At 57.1% G+C, this 18,097-nt stretch overlaps 2 protein-coding genes across 4 annotated transcripts; one reads left to right on the forward strand and one right to left on the reverse strand.

Moving 5' to 3' along the window:
- Positions 1-87: 87 nt before the first annotated feature.
- Positions 88-14,976, reverse strand: NLGN2 (neuroligin 2). 2 transcript variants are annotated; one of them, XM_049860425.1, is made up of 8 exons: positions 14,271-14,976; positions 11,159-11,291; positions 7,684-7,734; positions 5,414-5,563; positions 5,035-5,220; positions 4,719-4,911; positions 3,736-4,332; positions 89-2,954 (listed from the first exon to the last, which is right to left on the reverse strand). In XM_049860425.1, the coding sequence occupies exons 2-8, from the start codon at positions 11,262-11,264 to the stop codon at positions 2,081-2,083; spliced, it is 2,157 nt and encodes a 718-aa protein (XP_049716382.1). In that variant the 5' UTR covers positions 11,265-11,291; positions 14,271-14,976; the 3' UTR covers positions 89-2,080. The 2 variants fall into 2 exon arrangements, with proteins under 2 accessions (XP_049716381.1, XP_049716382.1); XM_049860424.1 differs by lacking the exon at positions 14,271-14,976 and having other exon boundaries at positions 88-2,954; positions 11,159-11,680.
- A 478-nt stretch (positions 14,977-15,454) lies between these two features.
- On the forward strand, positions 15,455-17,220 carry TMEM256 (transmembrane protein 256). Of its 2 annotated transcripts, none has more exons than XM_049860428.1 (4): positions 15,455-15,704; positions 16,174-16,205; positions 16,480-16,560; positions 16,661-17,220. In XM_049860428.1, the coding sequence occupies exons 1-4, from the start codon at positions 15,677-15,679 to the stop codon at positions 16,802-16,804; spliced, it is 285 nt and encodes a 94-aa protein (XP_049716385.1). In that variant the 5' UTR covers positions 15,455-15,676; the 3' UTR covers positions 16,805-17,220. The 2 variants fall into 2 exon arrangements, with proteins under 2 accessions (XP_049716385.1, XP_049716384.1); XM_049860427.1 differs by lacking the exon at positions 15,455-15,704 and adding an exon at positions 15,736-15,875.
- The last annotated feature ends 877 nt before the right edge of the window (positions 17,221-18,097 follow it).

Genomic DNA, 18,097 nt, shown 5'->3' on the forward strand with positions numbered 1-18,097 from the left:
TTGGACCCCTCTCCTCATCTCGAGTCACTCCCCAAGGCTGTTTCTTCTGAGCCCCCATCCACCACCTCCTAACATCACAGTAGGCTCAACCAACAGTTAAACTTTTATATTTACAATATTCTCTTCATCTTTTGCCAGGTTTAAAAATGTGTACAGAGCCGCGAAGGGTTGGGGTGGGGGATATGGGGCCGCCAGGGAATTGTTCTGGGGAGAGGGGCTGGGCATTGGAGTCCGTGGCTGAATCATGGGGTCCCCCAGCCCCCCTCCCATGCTCCAATTCTGAGGGCATCTGTCTACAGGGTTCAGGGCCCCGGTCCCCAGCATTTGGAGGGCATGACTGTTTGGGGAGGAGCTGGACCAGGCAGGGGAAGGGGTCAGAAAAGAACTAACTTTCCATGGGTGAAGGTGGGAGGGGCAGAGACAGTCAGGGGGCAAAATTCTGGGGAGTCAAGACCAAGGATTCTGGATTTGGGTGTCGGAGGAAGACAGCACCCACCCCCTACTCAAGTTTGGTAACGATGTCCCACAAATACCGGCAAACAAGGATTCTCTCCTCTTCCTGACATTGTTCTTTACCCCAGGGCTCAAGCCCTTCCTCCTCAGGCCCCCTCATCTGCCCAAGCGCCGCCGTCCCCCCTGCCCCTTCCATCTGTTCCTCAGCACAGCTGACCTCATTCTCTCCTCAACCTGTCCCATGAAATTTTTCTCCCCAGCTCTCCCCTCCACTGCTCCTTTCCTGGGGCCCTGGCGGGTGAGGAAAGACGGGAGGAGGCCACCTGGGAGGAGAAGGCTGGTCTGAGATGGGAACAGACCCAAAGAGGGAAACAGAGATGGAAAATGGGGAACTGAGGCAGAGAGAGAGGGACATGCGACAAGAGAGACATAGGCTGGACTCTTTCAGCTGCCCCCACCATTTCCCCAGTCCCCGACCAGGACTGGGGAATCCTTGGCACATGGGGGGAAGGGTCTTCCCCCCTCAAACCCACCTCCCCAGTTTGGCACAGATGAGCAATGGTCTCAGGACTGAAGGAAAAGGCTGTTCTGACACTGGATGAGAGCTTTGGTCAAACATGCATGGCCTCTATGGGTGGCATGTGCCTCCCCCCAAACTCAGCACCTCTGGGGGAGTAAAGGGCAGGGCCTTCCCCTCTGGACTTGTACATCCCCCTCAGCTTCTGTAGTTGATCTGTTCCTGCCTGCTGTGTAGGGAGGAACTGAGGGCTGGGCCTGAGGCCTGGGGTGGGGGGTACAGGGAAGTGCTGGGGAGAAAAGAGCTGTCTGCATGGGAAAACACTCATCCACATGCAAGAACATGTGTCCATCAAGAGAAATGTGCCCTGGATCCCCGGGAAAGCAAGTTCCCAGGCAGCACAGGGAGACATGGGTCTGCTCCTCTCCCCCGGCAGGAAATCTATATCCGTCATCATGGTCCGTGGAAGTCTAGGGCCCTCCCCCCGGGAGAATGTGCTCTGTGTGGCTTGTGCCACAGGGGACAGAAATGCTTCACTGGTGGCAGGGGTGAGGGGAGGGTGCCTGTGATTTCCTCGCTGCTTCCCAGCACCACCCTGTGTTGTCTGGTGGCCAAGGGTCACTGCACCTGTGAACACACCACTTCCAGGGTCTCCAGGGGGTGGGGAGGGGAAAGAGGTGGGAGAAGGCATGAGGGAACAGGATTCTGGGGTACAAACCCCTGCAGAAATTCTTTGAGGGGGCCAACATGTGTCTAGGGCGGCAAAAAAAACCTCACCCTGCACATGGGAAAACACACCCCCTCATGAGAAAGCACACCTCCACGTGGGAAAATACTTCCACGTTTCCACACACCCAAGACTGGTGTCCCAATGGAGGGGAAAAACTCCCCCCAATTGTCCAAAGGCCCAGGTCCAGAGAAGAGACGGGCTTCTCTGCATGAGAAAAACACACATCCCAGTGAGAAAACCCACGTCCATCTTAATGCTGCGCCACATGTGACGACTCCACACAAGAAAAGCTGTGGCCATGTCCTCCTCCCTACCTTTGGAGTGGCACTTCCCACCTGGGCCAGGGAGGGCTGGGGAGGACGGCCTCCCCAAGCTGCCCCCTATACCCGAGTGGTGGAGTGAGGGTGGGGTAAAGTGTTGTTGTGGCTGGTAGCGGTGGGGGCAGGTGGGGGGAAGGGCCCAAAAGGGTGAAGGGAGGGGGGCGGAGGAGGTGGGGGTGGCCCCAGCCCACTGGGCAGCAGGGTCAGGGCCCCGGGGGCCAAGAGAGGCACATCGTCCGGTGCCCGGCGCAGGGCCAGGGTATAGTCGGGTGGACAGGCAGGGCGCAGGGCCTCAGCAGGGTCTGCCCCGACGCCACCACCCCGCTTCAGCTGCAATGACACCAGCTCCTCCTCTGGTGGCAGCTCACGGCCGGCAGTGGGGAGCAGGGGGCCCCCCCCAGGGACGCCAGAGCCTGAGCCACCAGGTGGGCTGAGCCGCCTGCACCGCAGCTCCTGCCGCCGGTCCCGCTTATAGTATAGGGCAGCGAAGGCGAGGATGTTGAGGAAGAGGAGGGAGGCACCCACAGCCACGGTGACGCTGAGCTCCGTGGAGTAGTCCCGTGAGTCCCCAGGGAAGCGGTCGTAGGCCCTGGGGCCTGGCTCAGGCTCGGGCTCAGGTGGCAGGGTGGCGGGTGGTGGAGGCCGGCGGGTGCCTGGGGCACCGGGGGGTGGGCGAGGCGGCCAGCGAGTGGCATAGGGAGGCAGACGCGTGGTGGTGGTGAAAAGCTCCGTGTGCAGGTTGTGCAAGTGGGGCACCAGCTCCAGCCAGAAGGCTACCTTATTGGCGCGGTAGTTGTCACGCACACGTGGCTTCAAGCCAATGTGCAGGTACTGCTTCTCCTTGCTGTTGAACTTGCTCCATACCACCTCCTCAAAGCGGTTGGGCTTGGTGTGGATGAACTTGGTGTCCTGGGGCACTGGCTGGTTGGGGTCGCTGTGGGCACAGGAAGGCAGGGAAAGGAGGAGTGAGGGCCAGGCTCAGATGGGGGTGGTGGGGCAGGCATGAGGAGGGATACAGACAGATGCAGAGAAACAGGGAGACAGGAAGACAGACAGAGAACAAGATGTAGAAACAGAGGCAGAGATGGAGAGGAGATATAGTCAGCCAGAGACAGGGACAGACAGACAGAGATGGATGCAAAGAGGGAAAGTGTTAGAGATGGTGACAGAGACAGGAAGAGAGAGATGAGACAGAGACAGGAAGAGAGGGATGAGACAGAGACAGGAAGAGAGAGACAAAGAGACAGAGAAAGTACCAGAGACAGCAAAAAGTAAACAGCTCAAAGTGGGCAGAGGGAAAGAAAGAAATCAGGAAATTTCAAGAGAGACAGAGACAGAAATAAAGAAACAGATAGTCAGACACAAACCCTTCCATACGCTTGGCCACAAAGACCTGAATGGCCAGACAGGGGGCAGAGGCACTGGGAAAGGAAAGAAGGTGGGTAGGTAAAGGAGGGAAGGAGAGGCAGGCACCAAGCAAAGCCACAGAGTGAGCCCACCCCAGAGAGAACAGGGACCTATCTGCATAATCTCCAACACTCAGCTCAGCGCCTGGCACAACACAGGTGTCCAGCAGGTGTCTGAGTTGAGGGAACAAGAAGGGAAGCCAAGAGCAAGTCCTTTAATGGAGGAAGGGATGGCCCTATGAGGAGGGAGGGTGTGCCTATGCCTGAAAGTCCCCCCACCCAGCCACACCCAACCCCTCGGGCCCTCACCCAGTCTTGGCGAAGTTGGTCCAGTAGGTCATGACCACAGCGCTGAGCATGACATCATTCTTGGAGAAGTTGCAGGGGAAGAGGTCAGTGGCGCCCACCATGGGCACACCAAAGACATAGGGCAGTTCGTCCCCGTGTGCTGCGTCTGCCCACTCGGGCCGCCCCTCAGCCTGGCAGTGGTGGTAAAAGGTGTAAAAGTAGACAGGGGACTGGTAGTCAGCGTGCAGCTTGGCGGTGGCCACCGCTGGTGCCACCCACTGATGGTCCGTAAAGAGAGCCAGCAGGGTCTTCCGCCGCATCTCGCCATTGTCCCGGTCGGCCCAATCTGTGTACATGAACTTGATGGTCTCTCGCAGCACATCCTTGCCCTCAGGGTAGCCATACAGGTTGTCCACAAAGTTGGAGACGGTGAAGTCGAAGGCGCTGGCCGACACGCCGTCCTCGCTCTCTGCAGAGTCCTCCACGAACTTGAGGCCCTCGCCCTGGTTGACACCGATGAGCATGTCGTAGTTGAGGAATTCTCCCTGCTGCATGAGGATCTCGGGGTCATCTGGGACAACGTCACCATCCACCACAGGCCCGAAGGCAATGTGGTAGCTAGGGAGAAGGGGTCAGGGTCTCATCACCTGCTCTCTGGCCTCCCCCCGAGCCCGCAGCCTGCTGAGCCCACAGCCTGCTGAGCCCACAGGCAGGCTCCTCCCCCGCCTGGGAGACCCTTTTTGATGCTTGAGAAACATTTATGCGTGCTTCAGGACACTTGGCCTCTCTGGGAAGTCTTCCCAGAGCCCTTCATGGCACCTTGTGCACACTTGCCGTTTCAGCACTTCCACTTAGGGAAGGTTTCCAAGAGGCGGGGCACTAGACGGGGCTGAAGCCCACCTCTCCTTGCCAAATGGAATGTCTGTGAGCACCTCTCACCTCAACCTCCTCAAAACCAGCAAGGAGAGTGGTGGTCTGGACTCAGCCCTTTCCCACCCCCGTACCGGGCAGGCTGCACATCCTGGTCCACTAGTTCTCGGGAAGGCTTCCGGCGCAGACACTCCACAGCTTCGGCACTGTCCTCGCGGTCACAGCCCACCTTGGCCGCCAGCAGCCGCGTGTACTTGAGCGGCTGGTAGTTGACGGACCAGCTGGAGATGGCGGTGCCACTCTGGGCGATGGCCTTCTGGAACAGTCCTGTCAGGACAGGGAGGCCTCAGGCTGGGTTGTAAATGTCAGCCAGAACAAGGCAGGGGGCCTGGTAGGGTCAGGGGTGGGGGAAGGGGAAAGGGAGGGACAGGCTGGGGAGGTTGCTGGTACCTTCCGAATGGTGGGAGAGGATCAGAAGGTTGACACAGGAGGCTCCCGCCCCGGACCCAAAGATGGTGATGCGCTCAGGGTCACCCCCAAAGTGGGCAATGTTTTCACTGAGCCAGCGCAGCGCCTGGATCTGGTCCAGCAGCCCATAGTTGCCTTTTGCTGCCTGGTCCCCAGTGCTGAGAAAACCTGCAAGTAGAGGAAGCACGGGGGATTCCTGGGGGTGTCACAGCACCCTTCCTCCCTTTCTGGGCAGCTCAGTCCAGCCCAGGAGCCCTTCTGCAGGCTATGATTAAAGGAATCCTGCCCACGGGGCCAGACCCCACCCACCCAGCCTGCTTCCCCAGGTTCCGCCCCCCTAGAGTGGGCTGCCCACCCTCACCGAGCACCCCAAGCCTGTAGTTGAGCGTGGCTACGATGACGTTGCCATAGGCGGCCAGGACGGAGCCATCAAACATGTTCCCAGTGCCCTCCATGTAGGAGCCGCCATGCAGGAACAGCATCACAGGCTTCTTCCCTGAGTCCCGGATATCTGTGTGGGGAGGGGGCAGGCGGGCGAGTGGGCCAGGAGGTGAGGGACAGGGACACAGTCAGACCAGAAGCAGCACTGCCCTGCTCCCAGGCCTGCAAGGTGCAGCTGGAAGCTCAGGAAACATGTCACTCCCGTCCCTGGGGGGCAAGACCGGATTCCTCTCCCTCCCTCTCCAGCTAGCCCCAGCAGAAGTTCCCCCCCCACCCCATGCCAGCCTGCTTAGCGCTTCTCCAAATGCGGGACAGAACTTGAAAGAAGCCCAACAGAAGCAAGGGGTGGGGTGTGGCCCTCCTCAGGGCATCTGCTGGGACCAGGGAACCCCCTCCTCACACAGACACAAAGCAAATCTCCCTCCTGCTCTGAGGAAGAGCAAGCTCTCAAGGCTGGAACTACAGCTGGAGGTGCTGGAGGCTCCTGGTGTTTTCTCAGGACTCAGGCCTTGGGCCTCAGCTCCATGTGGAGCCCTAGTATGTGGGTGAGGGGGTGCCAGGCGTTAGGGTCCCTGGGGGCTTGGTCTCCTCCCCGCCCTAATTCCTTTCTAGGTCACCTCCCCAGTTACCATGGCAACCCCCAGCCTAATTAATGTGGCAGGAGGAGGCAGGGTGGGAAAGAGTTTGCTTAATGAAGCCAGGGTGCAGCTCTGTAGTCTCAGACCCCCACAGACTGGCCTGAGCCCTGGGTTCTGCCCTGGTTCCCTCTCTTGCTATTCCCAAAAGAACCCCATAATCACCGCCACATGTAGTAGGCACTTGAGGGACTCTGAACAGGTCTGAGGGGCAACTAATTCAGAAGAGGGTAGGAGTCCGAAAGGGTCTTCAAGGCTATAAAACCTGCCCTGCAGCTCCCCCATGATTCAGCCACAGTGCCCAGGGTGGGGTCACCTCTGACCCAATGGGCTTTTCTCTTCCTAGACACCTGCAATCTGACTATCTTGTCCTCAGCAAACAAGAGCCATACCTGGGCGTCCACAGCTGGTCCCCCAGCATCTCTGCCCACCTCCCTCAACCTGCTAGAAACTTTTTTCCTGCCAGGTTAACTAGCAGGTCACTAAAACACTCCCCTCAACCTTTCACAGACACTTCTGGCCTCCTATCTTGTATGACCTTCTCTGTCACCTCCCTCTTCCTGACTTCTTTGGCCACAGCACCTAGGTGGGCAGTGCCCTCTGTGTCCTCCCCCAGTCCTGCTTCTTCCTTTTGTTCCTGAACCTCGGGTGTCCTTCCAGGAGCTTCAGGTTGAAAGCTCCTTCCCTCCAAGGTCCTGTCCTAAATGTCCTTTCTTGCCCCTTTTCCCCACCCGGCACCTCCAGGCACCTCCACCAGGGCTCCCAGTGTGGGGGAAGGGGAGTCAGAAGGGGAAGGAGCAGGAAGAGGGGCTGGGGCAACAAGAATTCAAAACCAACAACAAAAAACAGGATCAAGAAAGAAGAAAGAAAGAAAAAAACAACAACCAAAAAGCAAGAAGCTCTCGGGGCAGATTCAACAAGAAAAGAAAAAACAAAAAAATCCATTTTGGAAAAAAAGAAAAAAAGAAAAAAGTTCTTTGCATTTTTTCAAAATTTCGTGGTGAAACTTCAAGATATTGGGCCCTGCTTTCAAAAATTTCCAAATTCTTTAATTTGCGCCAAATGTTTGCACTTTCTGCATCTGACAGGCTTTTGGAAATTGCAGCAGGTTTCTGATATTTCAATTGTGTCTTCGATTTGCCATACTCTAAAATTTTTTTTTTCAAATTTTGTTTTGCTTCAAATTAAAATTGTTTTTCAAATATCACATTTCCCAAGTTTCAAAACATCCCAAATTTCTTTCAAATGCTAAATATTTTATATAAATCTTTTTTTTCCCCTGATATTCCAATTTCTTTTCTTTTTTCATCACGTTTAGCCTTTTTTTTTTTTTTTTTGCAGGTTTTCTAGTGGGTCCCAACATGGTTCAATTTTGTATGAAGTTTTCAGAATTCTTTTTTCCAATTGTTAAAAATTTTTCTTTTCTTTTCTTTTTCGTTTTTAGTTGGGAGAACGACTGAGGGGCCTTGAGGGCTGTGGGGACATTTAGTTCAGGGCGGGGCCGTGAGCTCCTCCTACAGCAACCACATGCAGCCGCGGGATTTTTTAAATCTACCTGTGTCTGGCGGATTGAGCGTCGCCTCGTCACGTTTTTTTGTGAGCGGACCTAAGACCGGGAACACAAAACAGAGAAAAAAGGACAATTTTGTGGGGAAAGATGGGAGTTGGGGGAGGTGGTGGATGGGGAGGGGAGGAGAGAAAGCAGAAAAGGGGAGGGTGGGGGCAGAAAAAATAAGCCAAAAAAAGCAAAATTTGTTTGCAAGAAAAAGAAACCAAGAAAAGAGAAAAACGTTTCTATAACCCAATTTTGTTCCCCTCCCCAGAAAAAGTCATGCCCCAAAGAAAAGGCTGGTTTTGGGGGGTGGGGTGCCTGAGTGGGCTGAGGCCTGTCTTAAGCCATAGTGATTTGGCTGGAAAGGATTTGGCTTGTCCATGTGTTTGCTAATTGCTGGAAACGAAAAGGTGTTAGAGGTAGGGGGAAGGGAGAGGGAGCCCAAAGTGAGATCAAGGCCAGCCCCATGCAGTCTCTCACATAGGCCCCCTTCAGGGCTGGCCAAGCCTGCCTGCTCCCCAGGCTGCAGAGAGGAGGGGCGATAGCAGAAAGGACTCTGCTTTGGAGCGCTCTGGTGGGCGAGGGCAGAATGGGGCTGGGGGGCAGCCTGCCCCACCCCACATAGCCACTGGAAGCCCTCAGCTCCCCCCTGGAAGGCTATGGGTAGGTCAGCTAGGGCTGCATGCCCACCCACCCAGCCTCTCACCAGCTGCATTTCTCTTCTGTCCACACTCACAGGCCTGGCTTCTCACCCCATCTCCCCAAGGTGGGGTAAAGCAGGGAAAGGGGTCATCAGGTCTTGCCCTCCACTCCACCTCATCCCTCTGCACTCCCCCCAACCTCATCCTTTACCCAGGCCTGCTCTCCTCACCCCCAAACCGTGAGCTTCCCACTATGGGCACCACCCCTTCCCCACTCCATTCATGCTCTATTGCCAAACCCACCCTCACATTTGGGGTTCAGTCCTCAAATACGGAGTAAGAAACACAGTGCCTCAAGCCAGCCTGACACATAAGGTGCCAGGAAGGGCTGGGAGTTAGAAAGTGTGCCCACAGTCAGGAAAAGTCCCCAGATTGGGCCCAGAGATTGGCTCTGGGCTTTTTTCCAGATTGGGGGCACTTGGTCAGGGGATAGCTGGCACCCAGAGGCCTGAGGGGGTTCCCCCAGGCTGACGGGCTTCTCTTCAATGGCATAGGGAGGGGTGGATCAGCAAGGCCCAGGCCAGCCTCTGGAAACCTCCCAACTGGCAACCATGACCCCCTCAGAAACCCATTGGGAACAGGACCTGTACTTTGCGAGCAGATGGGGATGGGAATGAAGTCAGCAGGGCATGCATGCACATGAGAGTGTTAAGTGTGTGTGCGTTTATTTGTGTGAGTATGTGCCTGAGTCAACCTCTTCCTCCCAGAGCTGGTGTGAAGATTCAGCGAGATCACCTGACTGTGTCAGGCCCTGAGTAGGTCTGTCACAAGCAATGGTTAAAAATACAGAAGGTGTGGGCATGTTATGGGGGTGGAGGGTGGACACTTTGTATGGAGGTGTTGGGGTGGGCAATCCATTAGTGGGAAGTGTTGAGTGGATATTTCACATTGGGGGTGATAAGTGATAGTCCACATGGGGGGATGTTGGGGTGACAGCCTAGTGAAGGTGTGGGAGAGTCCACAGTGGGGAGTGTTGAGATGGACAGTGTGGCGGTACTGGGGTTAATGATTCACAGGTGGGAGGACACTGGGCTAGGTGGTTCATGACAGGAGAGGGGAATGTGGAGTGGGTGGTTCTCAGGCAGAGGGCGTTGAGGTATTGGAGAAGATGCATGGAATGCGTTGGCACAAATGGTGTATGGGGGGTAAGGGTACTTGGAATTCAGATGGGATTGGAGTTGTTGGTGTTTCTATGCATTGTGTCTACGGGCTGTTAGAAGGCATAGTTTATATGGGGAGGGGTAGTTCAGTGTTAGGGCAGATGGCTAGTATGAGGAATATAGGATGGGTGGTCCATATGGGAGGTCTTGGGATGGATGAGGGTGAGCTGAGGTGCGTGAGGTATTATGAGATTGGCATGACTAGAGTATTTGATCTGTGGATAGAGTGTATTGTCACCACCAGAGGCATGGTGCAGATAATCTCTAGGTAGGGCTTGGGGTGAGCAATCTCTGAGAAGCGTTGAGAATGTTGGGGACTATGGTGTGAGTGGAATGTTGGAGCATATGTTATTGGGACATAAGGTCTATGTGTGGGTATTATTAGAGTATATTAGCTATATCCAGAAGTACTGGGGAGCATAGATATGTGTGGGTGATGGGGTACACAATTTCAGAGAAATGTTAGAGTATGTGCTATGTGAAGATGTTGGGAATTGTGATATATGGGGTATTGAAGCACATGGTCAGTTTGTAGGTTTGTTTGATACGTGATCTGAGTGTTGAACAGCTGAGGTTCACAGTCTTTTGTGGGACTTGAGTATATGATATATGAGTGTTGAGTGTGTAGGGTATATATGTATAGGGGTTCCTGGGTACTAGGCCTGTGTGTAGAAGTGAACCATCCCTGTGGGTGTGCTGGGATGTTGAGGAGTGGTGACATTGGCAAGGTAACTGGGGTGCTTGTGAAGATAGTCTGTTGGGGTGGCTGGAGATCTGACCATGACCATCTATTGTAGAAAGCTGGAAGGTATTCTAATTAACTGTGGAGTGCTGAAGCTGGGCAGGTGGAGAGCTGTCCAGGGGAGTGTGCTAGGGGCTCTGTGCAGTCTTGTAGTAAGGTGGAGAATTCACCGACAAGAACAGCTGGCTTGAGAACTCCAGTGAAGGTGTTCTGCTGAGGATAGGTAGGCTGTGCTGTGAGTAGAGGGGCCCTTGGTGAGGAGCTTCCTGAACTTTCAGGGGTGCACAGGGGCCAGGGGATACAGCCTCATGGAAAAGAGGAGGGCGTGAGTACCACTGCCAAGGGCACTTGGCTCAGATGCGGTCTCCAGGGGAGATGCTATAGATCTCTATCCATGTTGGCCTGGAGAAAGAAGGAGTTCATATTGGCCTTGAGGTATAGATGCACCTAAAGTGAATATTCTGCCAGGAACAAGCCCAAGTCTGGGAGAGGGAGGTGGGCAGAGTTGGAGTGGGTGTCTGGGCAGGGAACTGATGCCTCCATCACCTGATCCTCTCAGTGGCCACAATGAGATTAAGTGGCTGGATCTGTGCGTGCCTCTTTTGGTAGTGGGGAAAGCCCGGTCTGCTGTCTGCTGCCCTTACCATTGGCTCTCTGAGGCCACAAAGAACTTCCCGGGGTGGCTGTCTGTGGGTTAGTTCCTGGGTCTGCCTGGCAGGTACCCTTACCATCCTCCGAGGGCACGCTGAGGCTTCAGGGACACATTACCCGGCACTGCCGCCTCAGGCACAGGGGTCTTGCCAATGCCGGAAGGTCTGCATGTGCGTTTGTGGGCTGCGTCCATGGGGTGAACGGACTGGTGCTCGCGCCCTTACCGTCCTCAGTGGGCACGTAGAGGTTGAGGTACAGGCAGTCCTCGCTCTGGTTCTGCACGTAGGTGGCGGCCGCCTCCAAGTTGTCAGTGAACCACACAGGCAGCATGATTGCGGGCAGCGCCCCGTGCAGGTTCTGCGGGCAGGCGGGCGGCAGGGTGGTGGCGTTGCGCACGCCGGGCCACGAGGCGGGGGCCTCAGGCGGCTGGAAGCGGCGGGCGCCCAGGGGCGGAGTGGCGTAGGGCACGCCCAAGAACTGCACGACGGGGCCCAGGATCTCGTTGTTGAGCTCGCGCCGCACACCGCGCACTCTCCCGTAGGCAGTGTTCACCACTGGGAAGCGCTCCTCCCCGAGGCTGCCAAGGCCCAGGCTCGGGCCCACCGGGGCGGCGCTGCCAGGACCCCCTCCCCCCCGTTGAGCCCCCGCCAGCCCCACCAGACACAGCGCCAGGAGCCACATGCTGATCGGGGGACCCCCCTCCCTCCCCGGGACCCCCCCCCTCGGAGAGAGAGAGAAGGGGGGGGAGAGGGAGGGAGGCCCCCCTCGCCCCAGGAGGGAGGAGGGGGCGGGGGGGAAAAAGGGAGGAGGGGGATGGGGAGGGACCGGGGTTAGACTGGAACCAGAAGGGGTCTGTTTCTCTCCATGGAGGGGGCAAGGGGTGGGGAAGGGGGAGGAGGTGGGAGAAGGGAAAGGCAGGCCCGACCTGCGGGAGGCAGAGGAGGAGGGACAGGGCAGGGCGTGCAAAAGACAGACAGAAAAATACAGAAGGGAGTTGGAAGGGAAGGGAGATCGGACGGGGCAGACAGAAAGGAACGGGGAAACAGAAGAGACAAGTGGTTAGTGACTTGGAATTCAGTCCAAGTTGCCCCGGCTTCTTCCACCCCCAGGCCCCTGGGACTTACCCCCCCCCACACACACACCCTTTGCTCTCCCTGCTCTCGGAGGGACCCAGGTAGAAAAGTCAGAGAGACTGGAGGTGGGGTCAGGATGTGGTAAAGGTCCAGGGCAAAGCACGGCAGAAGGCAGGTCTGTTCCCCAGACCCAGCACAACCCCTTTCAGACCCTTTATCCCTCCCTTTTGGGTTCTCCTCTGGGACTCAGGAGTCCCAGTTCCCACCTCTCTGGGAGGGAATGAGATAGACAAGGAAGAGAAAATAAAAATACTAAGTCATTAATTAGCAGGAAGTGGCGGGTTTGTTTGTATGTGTTAATTACTCCTGAGCTGTAATTTCTTGGTGCTGAACCCCCACCCCAGGCCAGGCTCAGGTCTTTCTTGGGACTGCACAAACCCAGCACCTTCGCCTCCCTCCAATAACACATTCCCTAAGGATCCGTGGGGTTCCAGGTCCCCTCTCTCTCCAGACCCTCTCCATTTTTTTCCATCAGAACTTGGGGTGCCTTGAGGCAGGAGCCAGAGTAGGGAGAGGGTGTTAGAGGGGCAAATCCAGGGACAGATGCATGTTCCTGTAGCCCGTTGCCGGGCGACAGGATGCTGCCCTGCAATGTTACCCCGGCAACAGGCAGCGGCTTTAACCCTGGAGGGGGGATCTAGATGCAGAGGGGAAGGGGCTGGATTGGCTCTAGGGTCCATTAAGGGCAGGGGCGGGGCAGGGAGCAGAGGCGTGGGTCAGAACACTAGTTTCCCTAAGCTCAGGATAGAGGAGTATATTTGTTGTAGGGGAGGGACATTGGGGGCATAGAGGACCCTAAAAGACCCACCTCTTGCCCCCCTTGTTGGCCAATTGGAGCTTGTCCTTAGTGACCAGGCCTCTGGCTGAGAAGAAGGGGTGCTGAGACGGGCTTGGGGGGGGCTCTGCATGAGCCCACCAACTGCCCCCCTCCCACACTCTTGTACAGCTTTGGACCCCGGACACCTCTTCTTCCATGCCCAGCATCTGACCCACGTCCTAGGGGCAGATCTTGGCTTTCTTCTCATCCCATTCCATCCCCTCACCTTCCTTTCCCCTTGCCAGCCCCCCACAGTTGCTGCTCTGATGCCTGGGTGCTCAGGGAAGCACGGTCTGAGAAGAGATTAAGCCAAAGGGGCAGACACCCAGGTCATTTTAGCAAGCCCCCTTGCCCCCCCACTCCAGCAGCCAGAGCTGTTTGCTGACTCGGGGTTTTCAGAGCCAGGCACCAGCCCCGGGGTGGCTCTCTGCAGGTGTCAATTTATTCCAGAGATGAGGACACAGGAATCCTTACCTCACACACCCAGTTATGCCCTCCCCTTTTCAGGTCCTCTTAAGCTCCTGTACCCCTGTCACCTGGAGGGGGCTTGGGCTGGCTCCCCCAGGGTCTCTCTCCCTCTACCAGGCTAGGCTTGGCTTCCTCGGCCTTGCCGCCCCCTCCCTCCAACACCATCAGCCTGTCAGCCCCCTCCCCTAGGTACTTTGGGCCCCTGGCCTACTCCCTGCCAGCATCTCTCATTGCTTCCTTCCCAATGGAGCCCTCCCCCATCTCTCTTCTCTCCATAGCGCTCCCTGGGAGCATCTTTCCTCGGCCTCTTCCAGCTTGCTCCAGCTCTTGCCTTCAGTCTCATTCTTTTTTTTCATCTCTCTTCTACATGTTTCTCCTTGGTGCTTCTCATCTTTCTTTCTCCTCCAAATTCCTTCCCCAAATTTCTCCCTCAAGCCCCTTCTCTCTTTCTTTCCCTATCTCTGTTTCCCCCATTTTCTCTCCCTGATCTCCCCATCTCTGTCTGCCACATCTTGTTCCCCCTCCTTCTCCCCATGCCTCTGGCTTGCTCTCTCCATTCTTCCCCAGGCCTTATTCCCCCAGCCCCAGAGAGTTGAGGGACAGGGGCTCAGGCCGCAGCACCCCCCCACCCCCCCTTCCTGCAGTGGGGGAAATGGCTTGGCCGGGAAGGGGAGAAGGAGGGGGAGGGGGAGATGGGAACACACGGGGTCTGTGGGCCCATTCAAAGGATCATTCATGGACTGAAGAGAGGCAGAGACAAAGAGACCGAGACGCAGAGACACGGCGAGAGCATCCCTAGGCGGAGACACGCAGACGGAGCAGGCTGGGGGAGACCAGGAGCAGGGAGAGAGATGGGGACAGGGAGACCCCAATGGACCACCACGCAGCCCCCACCACCCGGCCCGGCTTAGCTCCTACCTGGCTCAGCCCCGGGGCCGTGGTGCCTCCATCCAGGGTTCCGAGCAGGGGGCGGACAGGCTTCGGGAGGGGGGCGGCGGCGGCCTCTGAGCCCCCGAGGCCCCGCAGGCCCAGCCCCCGCCCGCAGCGCCTCACCCAGCGGGGGAGGGGGATCGCCCCAGCCCCGGGGGGCGGGGCCGGGGCCGGGATCCAGTCGATCCCGGGGGAAAGGATATTACAGGATGGGATCAGAGGGAACCCGGGAACAGGGAACCCCGCAATGGGGACGACAGAGCGAGGAGGGAGCAAGGGGCAGGACTGGATCAGTGATCCACTGACACCGTGGGTCAGCTTCGAGGGACCAAGAGACGGTCCAGGCGGAGGATCCTAAGGGATCGGGTGCGGGGAAGAGGAGTCCACGGCAATCCCCAGGGACCAGGGGCCCGGGAGCGCAGAATCCGCGGTGCAGGGGCAAGGATCCAGCCGGAATCCTCAGGGAGGGGGAGGGATCCAGTTGATCCCGAGGGCGGGCGGGAGGGGGAGGTCCGGGGAGTCGGAGGAGGGCGGGAGCAGAGTCGGGAGCCTCGGGGCGAGGGTCTGCGCGGCTTCTAGGAGGGAAGGCGGGCGTGAGGGGAGGTTTCAGGGGATGCTCGATAGCCCGGAGGCCCGAACTCCTGGCTCCGCGCGCCAGGGCCCGCCCGCCGCGCGTCCATCCCAGCCCGAGAGTGATGATCCGCGGGCGGGCGGAGCAGCCGCAGCAGCCCCGCGCGTCACCGCGCGGCCGCCTCCCCCGCCCCCTGCCGAGAGAGCGGCGCACACCCCTCGCTCGCACCGACCAGCCCGCCCGCCCTCCGGAGAGTGGGGGGCGGAGGCGGGGCAGGGGCGGGGGCGGGCGGACGGACGGACAGAGGGCCGGAACGGGAGGGGGCAGAATGCAGACGTCCCCCCCAGACCTCCCACCCTCGGGGTCCTTGCGGCCTGGGGGAGAGAGGGGTGAAAGATAGGGGGTCGGGCCACACACGGAGAAGGCGGAGCCTTGGCGCTCGGAGGAGGAGCCATCAGGGAAGTGGGCGCGGTTTAGTGGCGACGGGTGGGGCTTCGGTTTCCGTGGGCCGCCTCTTTTTGGGGGGGGCCCGGTTTGAGACCGAAGAGGAGGAGCCTGTGGGCAAAGGGGCGGAGCGGAACTTTGCGTGGGGACCGGGATCTTTGGAAATTGTTCCGAGCTGGGGGGGGATTAGAAGAGGCGATCGACTGGGAAAGTGGGCCAATCCATGACGTCAATCGTCTAGTCCGACCCTCAACCCGCCTTCCACCGCTCCGCTACTCTGCTCCTAATTGGTTCTGGTTTCTCCGCCCGCCAGACTTCTTCGCCACTCAGCAGCGGCTTTACAAAGGCTGGAGTACCCGGGTGGGACCTGGACGCTGAAATGAACACGGCCTGGATTGGGCACATGTGTAACTTATTTGCATGGGCGATCGGGATTGGCTGGCCTCTCGGGTGGCCTGGGCGGTGTTCGCCCGGCGCGTGACCATCCACAGCCATGGCCGGGTCGGGGGCTGCTTTTAGGCGCTTGGGTGCCTTGTCTGGAGCCGGGGCCTTAGGCTTGGCCTCCTACGGGGCGCACGGTCAGGGGTCAGGGACTGGAGATGGGATTGTGGGAATCCCTGGAGCGACCTTTGGGGTCTGGTGCAGGGGCGGAGCCTACGGGAAGTGCCCGGTCTCCTATCGACTAGACAGCCGCGGAGACTTAAGCCTTTTTAAGTCCCCCAGCCCGGTCCAGTTGGTTCTCAGAACTGCCCGATGCGTGTTTCCACCAATCAGAAGCCTCTTTTAATTCCCACCTGAGTCCCCCGGGATAGGGGGCGGCTGGGACTGGCGCTAGGACTGGGCGTTCATTCTAACCTTTGCCTCTCCTCTCCACAGGTGCCCAGTTCCGGGATGCCTACGGAAAGGAGGTGAAGTAACTGCGCTGTCCTCCCTTCTGGTTCTACGGGGGCGCGAAGTGTGGGGTGCTGAGGGAAGTGTGTGTGTGGGGAGAGGGGGCGCAGAGCCCAGGTCTCCTGAGCAGCAGGGACTGCAGGCTTGAGGCGTGGGTGCCTGAAGGAGGGACAAGCTGGGACTGCAGGGGTGAGGTGGGGGGGGATGAACTTTTGTCCCGTGTGTTTCCACGGGATCTCAGCCTCCTGCGTTGATTAGGAGGTCCTTCCCACCTTTCTCCTTTTCTTGCAGCTCTTTGACAAGACCAACAAACACCACTTCTTACACAGCCTGGCCTTGTTAGCGGTGCCCCACTGCAGAAAACCCCTCTGGGTAATCTTCCCCCCCTGCCTCACCCTGACCAAGCCCCACCCCCTCCCTCTGAGCTCGCCCTGTTCTTACAAGGCTGTATTTCGCCCTGTGTCTCCTTCAGGCCGGCTTACTGCTCGCCTCTGGAACCACATTATTCTGCACCAGCTTTTACTACCAGGCTCTGAGTGGAGACCCCAGTGCCCAGCCTTTGGCCCCTGTGGGAGGGAGCTTGCTCCTTTTGGGCTGGCTTGCCTTGGCTCTTTGAGCTCCCTCATGTTTAATTTGTGGGTTTTCTGGGTACTTTTTTGAGAGTTGGGACAGGGAGCGAATTAAAAGAGAAAGGCAAAATAAAGAACTCTGGAGTCTTCCTTTAGCTTCTTGGAGGAGGGTAGGGATTGTCAATCTCTGAACTCCCTCCCTTTCTTAAAACTGAATCCGAGAGCCCTGGGTCTGGGGATTTTGTGCACTTCAAAGTAACTTGTGGGGTTCTTAAACTGGTGAGCATTTGCATCATAAGGAATGTTTGTAAAGAGATTCCTACTGAAGGACTCCTCTGGGCCTGGGAATCTGTATTCTAATAAGCTCAACATGTGGTTCTGATGCCCACTAGAATCTGGTGATTACTGTAGGGTAGTGGATTCACTCCTCTCGTTCCACAAGTTTATTGAACTCCCACCTACTCTGCCAGGTGTACCATGCTGTCCCTGATTGTCCTGGGTCTGATGGGAGAGACAGGCATTCATCAAATTGCTCACATGTACGATGCCCCTAGGAGCCCCTGGCTGGCGCAGATGGCTAAGTGTTGGACTACTAATGAAAGTGTTGGCGGTTCAGACTCACCCAGAGGCACTTCAGAAGTAAGCCCTGGCGATCTGCTTCCGAAAGGTCACAGCCTTGACAACCCTACGGAACAGTGCTACTCTGCGTACATGGGATCGCTATAAGTTGGAATAGACGCCACGGCAACTAACAACAGGATGATAATTGTGATAAATATGAAAGCTGGTTGTTAGCTGCTGTCAGGTTGGCCCCTGACTCATGACGACCCCCGTACACAACAGAACAAAACACAGCCTGGTCCTTCACCATCCTCGTGATCGGTTGTGGATGGGACTGTACTAAAGCTACTAGCTTTTTAAAAATAGGAATTTTCAGTTTCCACTTCTGGAGATTCTGACTCAGTAGTCCTGGGGTGGGTCCTGGGAATTTTAGAACGCTGCACTGGGGGTTCTGATGCACAGCCAGGGCTAGAAATCTCTGTTCTGGGTGACAGAGAGTCTCTGGAAAGTCTTTGGAGGGGGCCAGGGTTTGACATGCTTCGCAAGATTTTCCTAAGCACCTTTGTTTTAATCTGTAGGCTGATTTCAGATAAGGGTGATACTGGAGGCCAGGAAGCTGGCTGGAGTTGAAGACAGCTTTTTGTTTGTACCTTCTTTGTCTCAGTATCCACAGGATGGTGGTGTTGGCTGCAGTTGATTTGGCCCCCAATTCATGGCCATATACAACAGCATCCGGCCAGGGTGAGCCATAGGGTTTCCGTTGGCTGATTTTCAGAAGT

Source organism: Elephas maximus, chromosome 19, assembly GCF_024166365.1.
Source record: "Elephas maximus indicus isolate mEleMax1 chromosome 19, mEleMax1 primary haplotype, whole genome shotgun sequence".
Classification (NCBI taxonomy): Eukaryota; Metazoa; Chordata; class Mammalia; order Proboscidea; family Elephantidae; genus Elephas; species Elephas maximus.